The sequence below is a fragment of the Stegostoma tigrinum genome, chromosome 34 (assembly GCF_030684315.1).
Source record: "Stegostoma tigrinum isolate sSteTig4 chromosome 34, sSteTig4.hap1, whole genome shotgun sequence".
In the NCBI taxonomy this organism is placed as follows: domain Eukaryota; kingdom Metazoa; phylum Chordata; class Chondrichthyes; order Orectolobiformes; family Stegostomatidae; genus Stegostoma; species Stegostoma tigrinum.
In genome coordinates this window covers 1,788,991-1,799,837 of record NC_081387.1, presented here as the reverse complement: position 1 = coordinate 1,799,837, position 10,847 = coordinate 1,788,991, and the positions used below count along the sequence as shown (strand labels likewise).

General features: G+C 41.7%; 1 protein-coding gene across 9 annotated transcripts in view; it reads right to left on the bottom strand.

The window, feature by feature from the left end:
* Positions 1–10,847, bottom strand: part of LOC125446439 (zinc finger protein 271-like) — a 111,492-nt gene that overhangs the window by 93,593 nt on the left and 7,052 nt on the right. For 4 of the 9 annotated variants that reach the window (XR_007246403.2, XR_007246398.2, XM_048520021.2 and 1 more), the window contains exon 3: positions 711–5,512. The exons of 1 other annotated variant lie outside the window; for it this stretch is intronic. Coding sequence is in view for 1 of the 8 variants with exons in the window: in XM_048520021.2 (XP_048375978.1) it covers positions 5,441–5,512 (72 nt within the window). In the remaining 7 variants the exon portion in view is untranslated. Of the gene's footprint in view, positions 1–710; positions 5,513–7,646; positions 7,712–10,847 lie in introns of those variants that run through there. 4 more of the 9 variants (XR_007246399.2, XR_007246402.2, XR_007246400.2 and 1 more) reach the window with 3 other exon arrangements.

The window sequence follows — 10,847 nt, the reverse complement described above, 5'->3', positions numbered from 1 at the left end:
TTTCATCCAATCTTGCTAAAATAGAATTTTAATTGTCAATTACATCAAGTGTAAATTAAATTTTTGAGATCTTTAACACTGTTTCATTAAATGTCAGTCGGGAAGCTGGTAGCAACCATAGAAATGACTATACAATGTTGAAAGAAGCTATCAGCCCACCAGGTCCGCACTGACACTTCGAAGAACATCCCACACAGACTTCACCCTAAACTGAAACCCCGCATTTACCATGGCTTAATCTGCCTAGCCTGCACATCTCTAACACTACAGGCAATTTACCATAGTAATCCACCTAACCTGCAGATCTTTAGACTGGGAGAAAAACGGAGCACCCAGAGGAAACCCATGTGGACACAGGAAGAACATGAAAACTCCACAGAGACAGTCACCCAAGGCTGGAATCACACCCAGGTCCCTGGTGTTGTGAGGTGGCAGTACTAACCACTGTCCTGCCAAGTGGTGAGTTTCTGCTAATTGCGCCTGTTTGAGGGGGCCTCTTAAAATTACATTCCGAGTTTTTGGTTATTCAGGTACCAAGAGTCAGTCATATTCATCACAGCAGTTGATAAACTATAGCTATTCACCAAATTACAGGCCCACAGATAACAGTTTAGTTCAGTTGTGAAATGTAAACAAAAGACATATTTTAAAATGGTTTAATATTGTTACAATTCCATTATTACTTCAATAATATTGCAGTCTTTTTTCTCACTTACAATGGAATTCAAAGCAGTGAACTTTGCCCTTATTCCTCTGTCATATTTCTCATGCTGGAGGAGGACATATTAAAGAGACAGAGAAAGCCTGTAAAATAGAGTATTTGGAAGGAAGCAGAGGTAGGAAACAGGATCAGGTAGAAGAGAGTGTGGAGGTGGTTTGGGCAGAAATGGAGGAGAAAAGAGTTAATTGCTTCTACCTTCCTTGCTCTCTCCTGGACCCCATTACTCCCATACGTCTCTGTTCTATGCCCCCCTCTCCTGTGTATGTGCAGTATCCACCACTGCACGTCATCATTGCCTTGGATGCTGTGGGTCTTTTTCTTCTGATCTGAACACATCTGAGGCTACACATCCCACATTGATGTCAGTTTGAAAGTCTTTGAGGACGAAGAATGCTTCTGTCACACTAGCCATTTCTGTTAAATGATTGCCAGGGGAACTGGGACAACAGCTGTAATAAGTCATTGAGGTTTTATTCAGATGGGACAATGACAAGTTTAAATCCACACCTGATCTGCTGCTGAGAGTCACCCCTGTTTCACCAGTAAATTTTCTCAAGCTTCTGGAAATTCATTTGAATGTATTTGGAGCAATCAGAATCATAAACAAAGACCCATGTTTCGTGTAAAATTGCTATTTCCATCAAATCTTTCTTTACAATCAACATCAGAGATCACAATCATATGGGAATTCACAGTTTTTAAAGATACTGACTTCAATCACCCACTTCATATTGAAAAAGTATTTAATTAAAAATTACTCTATATTCACAGTCAATACAGAAAATTATGAAATGAACAAATAACTTTATTCTTTACCTCTTCCAATTTCTTCTGTGTCTATACACACATGAAATTGTTTAGGTCTTCTGTTAGGTTAACTGTTGGCTGTTTATGTTAATGTTTTCTGGTTTTTGAGGTGACACGGTCTCTCTGGGGAATATAGCGGCTACGCTGGTAGGTTTTTTAAAAATTGTTTCTCGGATGTGGACATCACTTGCTAGGCCACTATTTGTTGCAGAGTTCCCAGCTGACCTTTAGAAAATGGTAGTGAGCTTCTTGAAGCAGGCTATGGTGGTGTCAGTATACCCATCGTGTTCTTAGGAAGTCATTGTTACTGTGATAACTGTTGTGGCAGATAGATTGCATTTGTTGCGGGGCCGGCTTGCCTCTGACACTGATGGTCATTCGGTTCTTCACTCAATTGCCTCTTCATCTATTTGCAACGAAGATGCGCCTTCTCTGGCTGCATTTAGGTGACTGCTGTTTTAACAACAGATCTTACAGTTTCCTTTCACTGTTAATGATCACAGTGACAACTTCTGCACACAAGTTTCAAGTTACCATGCAGGCTGCCTTTTCGTGAACATATTGAACATCTGCACTCTGGTTGTCCAACTCTCAATCCTGACAATGATTTAGCACACTGGTCAAAGTAACATTTGGCTTTCTGTCATTTCACTTTGATCTTGTCACTCAATCCTGTTCCTATTTCTGACCTCAGTCAAGTTTTATCAATTGGAAGAGCAAGCTGTGTACCACGTGACATTACTTGCTGGACTGGGCAACTTTTCTTGCCTTTGGTAGGTGTGTTTCTCCACTTGAAGATCACTTCGTACACATTTATCCCTTCAGCAATTTTCACCAGTTCTTCAGCCTTTCTATTATATTGGTGATACTGTGGAAATGATATGTGGGGCTGAATTTCTCAAATCATTGTCTGAATTTATCACTCATGAATTACGGTCATTCTCACTTATCACAATGTCAGGAATGTCACAATGACTGAAGTATGCTTTCAGACATTCTACAGTCTCACTGGGAGTCACTGATGTCACTGCTGTAACTTCCTGCTACCTGAATAGCAGTTGACTGTGACAGGATAGTTCCAGTGAGAATGAAGAGATCTACTCCAAGCTTTATCCATGGGCTGTCTGGGATGTCAGGAGTCATGAATAGCTCTTTATCTGGTTTAGTTTGATGTTTATTACAAACATAGCACTTGCTGATGTGGTCCTCATTCTTGTTTTAGCCAGTACAGCACTTCTCTTTTTTTCCATAGACTAGACTCACTTCTTTTATAGTTTGTGTAGGATGTGCTTCAGTATGTCTTTTCTCATCTTTTCCAGGTTAATGATCCTTCTTCCTCTGTACATGGCGTATCACCATCTTTGGTGATCACTTCATCTCTGTTTACTCTCTTACAGTACCATGTCTGTCCTTCATGGATGCAGGCCATTCTTTTACCTCGACTTTCTCTAGCATTTGAAGAATTACACCTCGTGTAAATGCTTGGTTTGGTAGGTTCGTCCCAAACCTTTGACTCTGAGTCAGAGCCCCTGTGTTTGACACTAGACAGAAAATTATCCGTTACCTCGTTTGGTTTTCTGATCAAACCTCTGATGCAGCAGTGAGATGAACTCCCTCACTACAGGAATCTACATGAAAAAGAAAATTATTGCAGGAATCCACACAGACAGCAGTGAAGAGAATGAGTACAGGTGGTACCTGGTGATCTGGTGAATGAGTTGGTGGTTCAGGTCTTAGATAAGTTTGGTTTTTAATGGGTAGTCGGGTGATGAAAGCTGGACAGTTGAGTCTGCTGGAGTGATGGTGTCATCAGGTCAGATCTCAGGGAGTTAGAGGGTTGTGGTAGTGGGATAGTTGCACGGTCAGTGTGACGAACTGCATGGACACCCAGCAGATATACAAAGTTTCTTCCTGCCTAAAATTTCCTGGTAACTATCCAGGCGAATACTTTGGAACTATCTCAAGTCTCAGGGATGGACTGTCTGAACTTCTGGAGGGTCCTGACTTATTAGATGTTCAAATTTTCTACACATTTGCTATAGAACAGTGTGTCAGTGTGAGCAGCTCCAAAATCTTACCTCCAGTCTATGACAGTCAGAGACCAGAAGATCTGGTTCAATGTCAACTGGATTGATGACTCTTCAGCATGTCATACTATTGCTTCTTGTGGTAAATCTGAAAAATTTCACACTTCGTACCATCAACTTGAAAGTGACAGCAGGTCTCGACAGTGTGTTGACGATGTACATCTGCTTCCCTTGCTTGTACTTTATTTCCAAGTATCGACTCTGCAAGAAAAACAACATCCTGTGCAAATGCCCTAGTGCTAACACAAGTGGTTTGAGAGAGATGCTTTGAACAGCTTGTGGTCAGATTGCTTTCTGTCTCCCCAAACAGATAATAGTTGAAAGGTTCAAAAGCAAGGCTGTCTTTCTCCATCAGTGTACAGTGTTGTTCAGTCTGTGTTAACTGGATACAAACACAATGGGTTGCCCTCACTGCATGGGGATTACTCCAAGTCCTGTGTCACTGACATCACACTGCAGGGTGGCTCCATTGCTGACATCATAATCCTTCAGCACAGGTGATGTCATCACTAGGTGTTTGATGGGAGTGAAAGCTGCTTCTTGTTCTGTGTCCCAGGCGCACTGAACACCCTGTGTACTGGTAAACACTCTGAGGACAAGATGGGCAAAAATATAGGTTGATCATTCCTTTGTGGACTCATTCATGTTCCATAAGGTTTACAAACTGTTAATATTTAATTACAAAAGTCACACTAAACGGTTTCTCTCCCGGGTGGCTGTACTGATGAAGAGAAATGCTGACTGTACAAAAACCTTGTCACAAACACTGCACCTGTAGACTCTCTCCATTGTTTGAATCCTGTGGTGCTCTGGATGAGCGAAGACATCATGAAAGTTCCATGATAAGTCCTTCACGCTCCTATGTGGATCCTGTGAGGGAACAGGAGATTCTATGACTTTGTGAATGATTTACTGCACATGGCCCAGTGGATAGTTTCTCCCCTGTCTGAATTCTCTGGTGAAGCAGAAACTGATCTTTCGGACACTTTACTGTTGAACAGTTTCTCCCCTGTGTGGGTGCAAAGGTATGTGCAGAGATTTCCTGACTGTGAGAACAACGTGTTACACACTTTATATCTGACCAGTCTCTTCTGTATGAATGCATTGATGCACATGGAGAACTGATGATGACAAGAATGACTCTTCCCACAGTTTGGTCTCTCCCCTGTAAGAATATATAAGGTATATTCGAAGGTCTGATGATGTTGAGAATGATTTGTTGCACACGTTGCACATAAGTGGTTTCTCCCCATATGAACATGTTGGCGTATGAGGAGTGTCAGTGACTGTGATAATAATTTACTGCACACCATGCACCTAAATGATTCCTCCCCCATGTGAATAGGCAAAGCTCTGGTTCAACGCATCACATTTGAATGGTTTCTCCCCTGCATGAATGCAACGGTAATTTAGAAACATCAATGACTATTTAAAAGCTCGATCACACAACTCACACTTGAAAGGTTTCTCTTCCGTGTAACTATTCATTTGTTAATAGTTACTCCACAGATGCACGTTGTGTGTCAGGAGATTTTACAAGCCTTTGGAGTCCTCTTCACACACCTCACATTTGAATAGCCTCTCACCTGTAGAAATGATTCCTGAGGCTGAATGAATGATTGAAGCTTTATCTACACTTGGAGCCACTCACTCTTCTTCCCAGCTTCACCTTGACCAACCATCCACTGCTAAATCTTCAGAAAGGTTGGTGCTGATGGGAGGCTGCAGACCATTGATCAATTTCAGATCTCATGATGTGTCAAAGCTCCCTTGACCCAAAAGATTTCCAGATGGTTGTTTCGCTGCCCAACCTTCTTTGTGTTCATCAGTACTGTGAAGGGATTGTATATCTTCCCACAGTTGCGCAGCTGTTCCTCGGGTAATGGTCAGGATCTATCTGCGATGTAATGAAGCAGCATTGATTAGTAACATAATGGAAAAAGAACCACCAAGAAACAATGATCACACTATCCTTGATTTCCAGCAGGAGTCTGAAAATATCAATTTCCTAACAACTCTAAACTTGAAGCCAATTATGTTGGTACAAGGGAGGCACAGTTCAGGCTAATTGGGTAAATAGACTCAGAGATATGGTTGTAAAAACGCAGTGAAAAATAAGCAAGAAATCCCCACTCAGTGTCTCATTCAGGAAGTTCAGGATAGTATCAAGATTAAAGGAAGAGGCTTGCATTATTGAAGAACAAAACTACCCAGTTTGAGGATTGGGAGTTTATTTAGAAACTAGCAAAGCTCTGCCAAAAAAACTGATTTAAAAAAAAGTAAAACAGATGGGAGAGTTTTTGTAAATATTTAAAGAGGAAGAGAGTAGATCTCATATATATTAGTTCCTTCAAAGCAGAGATAGCAGAAAATGTTATGGAGAATTTGGAAATGGCCGAAGTACTGAACTACTGCTTTATTTCTCTTCACAGCAGAAAACACAAGTTTCATTCAGAACATAGAGCTTAGAAGTGAGGAAATGAGTATCTTCAGAGAAACATTATGGGGCAACATAAATGTGAAAGTTAGCAAACAAATCTCTCCAAGTAATTTAATCCCTCAATCCTAGAAGTTTTCCAGTAAATATTTTCTAAACATTCTCCAAAAACCTTCACTGAACATTCCCCAGGCTAGCTCAGCCTCTCTGGAACAAACAAACTCTATGTTGTCTCCATGAGCAAGGCAGCATAGTGGCTCAATGATTAGCAGTCCTGCCTCACATTGCCAGTGTCTTGGTTCAAGTCCACTCTCAGGCAACTGTCTGTGTGCAGTTTGCACATTCTCCCCATGTCTATGTAGGTTTCTGGTTTCCTGGCAGTCCAAAAATGTGCAGATTTGGTGCACTGGCCATGCTAAATTGCCCAGTGTTCAGGGACGTATGGTCAGGTACATTAGCCAATCAGAAATAAATAGGGTTACAGGGAAAGGGTTGGGAGATAGGTCTACATGGGATGCTGTCAGCATGTTGTTGGGCTGAATTGCCTGTTTCCACACTATGGATTCTGTGATTCAGACTACAAACCAGCTGCTTTCATTTCTACAAGACAGCTGAATAATCAGGAAACAGGACGAAGCAGTGCATCACGCATTTCCCAAAATTAAATAAGATTCAATTGATCTCCTCTCCAGACTTCAATTTCATAAAGTTCTGAGCTCTGACCCAGTTCATCAGCCATTCACAAATAATACCGCCTCTGATGAAGGGTCTAGGCCCGAAACGTCAGCTTTTGTGCTCCTGAGATGCTGCTTGGCCTGCTGTGTTCATCCAGCTTCACATTTTATTATCTTGGAATTCTCCAGCATCTGCAGTTCCCATCATCTCTGATCCTCGGACCAGCCAGGGCAAAACTCAAAGGAATTCATATCGAGAGTGACGATATTTTAAAAAGTACTTTTTTGGCTGAAAATCACTCTGGGACATCTGGTGGTCGTGAAAGGCTCTTCATGTTGTAAATCTTCATTTCCTTTTCAGAGACGGTTACAGAGATTTGGTCGTGGTGGGTGTTGGCGAGATTTGACAAAAGTTAACATTCTGATTCAAATACACAATCAGAACTGATCATTCACAGTCCAAAGAGTAATAACCAGTTCTCTCTCACACACATACAATTGAAATCAGGAAGTATCTTCAGACACTCTGTACCTCCCAGATAATACATTAGATTAAATTCCCTACAGTGTGGAAACAGGCCCTTCGGCCCAGCAAGTCCACACTGCCCCTTGAAGCATCCCACCCAGACCCATCCCCATCCCTATATAACCCACACACCCCTGAACACTATGGGCAATTTAGCATGGCCAAACCACCTAGCCCGCACATCTTTGGACTGTGGGAGGAAACTGGAGCACCCGGAGGAAACCCACGCAAACACGGGGAGAATGTGCAAAATCCACACAGACAGTTACCCGAGGCTGGAATTGAACCGGGTCCCTGGCGCTGTGAGGCTGCAGTGCTAACCACTGAGCCACCGTGCCGCCCTAATGACATCTCAATCTCACCTTCTCAGATTAAGAATGAACCATCAACAAACCTCAATCTCTAAACCAGAAAGGAAGTGCTTCCAATAAATCCACTCACAAGTTAAGCACAAATTACCTAGGAAACCAAGCATACAAAAAGGCAAAATCAGTGAAAGCTCCAAAGACTGGGATAAATTCAGAATCTAGTAAAAAAGGACTAAAACGATAAAGAAGACTGAGAGAATAAACTAGGAGGGCAAACTAGTGAGGAATAAAGAAAGTGACTATAAGAGTTTCTTTAAATAAAGAAAAAAGAAGACAGACGTCAAAATGAACATTGACCCAGAGGGTGAAGAAAACATTTAAAAGGATGTTGCTGAGACTGGAGGGTTTGAGTTTTAGGCAGAGGCTGAAATAGCCTGGGGCTTTTTTCCCCGGAGCAATGGAGGCCAAGAGTGACCTTACAATGGTTTATAAAATCATAAGGGGCATGGATAGGGTGAATAGCCATGGATAGGGTGAATAGCCAAGGTCTTCTTCCTCGCAAGGGGCAGTCCAAAACATGACAGCATAGGTTTAAGGTGGGTGGCGAAAGACCGGAGGAATAACACTTTCATGCAGAAGGTGGTGCATGCATGGAGCAAGTTGCCAGTGGAAGTGGTGGAGGCTGGTACAATTTTTTAAATATTCATTCATGGGATGTGGGCACCGCTGGCTAGACCAGCATTTATTGCCCATCCCTAATTGCCCACAGGGCTGTTAAGAGTCAACCACATTGCTGTGGGTTTGGAGTCACATGTAGGCCAGACCAGGCAGGGTAGCAGATTACCTTCCCTAAAGGACCTTAGTGAACCAGATCAATTTTTTTCCCTTGACAATCAGCAATAGTTTCATGGCCATCATTAGAGTCTTAATTCCAGATTATTATTTCAAATTCAAATTCCACTATCTGCCAAGGGGGGATTCAAACCCAAGTCTCCAGAACATCACCGGAGTGTTTGGATTAATAGTCTAGTGATAATACCACTAGGCTATCACCTAACTTTTAAAACATTTAAAAGGCATCTGGATGGGTACACAAATAGGAAGGGTTTGGAGACATATGGGCCGAATAGGACAAGGTCAGATTGGGATGTCAGACTGAAGGGTCTATATCGTGCTGTATGATTCTGTGACCCCTTAGAAATTGAATCCAGGGAGATGGTTATAGGAAACAAGGAAATGACAGGAGTTAAAAAGATATTTTGCATCAGTCTTTACAGTGGAAGTTACTTGAAACATCCTATTAATATTAAAGAATACAGGGGAGGATACCATCACTGTTTGTAGAAAATAGTATTAGACAAACTAATGGGACTAATGGCAAATAAGTGCCCTGGCCCCAAAAGCTTGCACGCTAGAATCCTAAAAGAAGTAGCTACAGAGATAGTGGATACATTCACTGTAATTTTCTATAACTACTTGGATGCTAGTGAAGTCCTGCAGGATTGGAAAATTGCTAATGTGACACCCTTCTTGTAAAAGGGAGAAAGACAAAAAGCAGGTAACATCAATTTTGTAGAAATTTTGGAATCAATTATTAAGTAACAAATAGCAACACATTTGGAAAATCATAATCTAATCAAGCAGAGTCAACATGACTTCATGAAAGGGAAATTGTGCCTGACAAATTTATTTTGAGGATGTTTTTTGAGGATATCTCAACCAAACTGGATAGAGGGGAGCTAGTAGAAATGTTGTATTTTGACTTCCAGAAGGTGTTTAACAAAGTACCTCACAAAAGGCTAAGTCTTAAGTCCCCACAGATTTGAAGAAAATATATTAGGGGTATATTTGGCTGGGCAAATGACAGTGAGTGGGTATAAAGGGTTCTTTTTCAGGTTGGTAACCTATATGCAGTGGGACTTTACGGGGTTCACTGCTGTTAAATGTACATTTCTGTGACAAGGATATAGAAAGGACTACAGGTGCTGGAAGTCAGGAACGATAAAATGTGGAGCTGGAAGAGCACAGCAGGTCAGACAGCATTTGAGGAGCAGAAAAGTCGACATCTTGGGTTTGGACCCTTCATCAATCCTTCAGCATACTGTAGCCAAATTTGCAGATGACATGAAAATTTGTGGAAAAGCCACCTACAAGAGGGATACAAAGAGGGTGGACAAGAGATATTGACAGGTTAAGTAAGTGAGTAAAAAGTTGGCACAAGGGAGTATAATGTGGGAATATACATTGTTCATTTGTAAGGGAGAACAAAAGAACATGATGTTATTTAAATGGTGAAAAACTGCAGAAAGCTGTACATTTTGGCTACAACTTTGGGGTACCTGTGCACACAGAAAGCTAGCGCACAGGTGCAGCAGGTAATTATTTCAAGGGGTTGGATGAGAAGAGTAGGGAAGTCTTGCTGCAACTGTACAAGGTGCTGGTAAGACTGCATCTGAAGTACTATGAGCAGTTTTGGTCCACTTATCTAAGGAAAGGCATCATTTCATTGTAGGCAGTTCAGAGAAGGTTCATTAAGGATGTTCCCTTGTATGGAGGGATTGTCTTATGAGTCTAGGCTAAATAGGTTGGGGGCTACTCACTAGAGTTTAGAAGAATCAAAGGTGATCACATTGAAATATGTAGGAATATCAGGGGGCTTGACAGAGTAATTGCTGAGAGATAATTTCCCTCATGTGAGAGTCTCAGACTAGCAGTATAATCTCAAAATAAAGGGGCACCAATTTTCCGCTGGGGACCATGCAACCCTCTGGACTCAATATCAATTTTAGGGCTTGCGCTCTCCTTTGCCCCAGCCCCCAGCCACAGTCTGCTATTACACACAACCCATTGTTAGCAACTAAAAGTCTCCGTTAACAGCTATTTACCCTCCTAGCCAGATCATTACCCACTCTTTTTTCTGCCCAACTGTTCTTCTCTCTTTGGGCTCTATCCCCAACTACCACTTACTCCTTACCCCCTTCTCCACCCTATCTTCTGCATGAAAACCGACATTTTCCTAACTACCGTCAGTTATGATGAAAGGTTACCAGACCTGAAATGTTAACACTGATTTCTCTTCACAGACGCTGCCAGACCTGCTGAACTTTTCCAGCAATTTGTGTTTTTTTTTGTTTATGATTTACAGCATCTGCAGTTCTCTTGGTTGTTCCCTGACTTTACCATCCCCTATCATCACGATGTTCCTGTTTGCACTGTCTCCGCTTGAATAATTTTTCGTGTTACAGTGCTACAGTCAGTTAGCTTATCCACTCTCACTCTGATGGTAT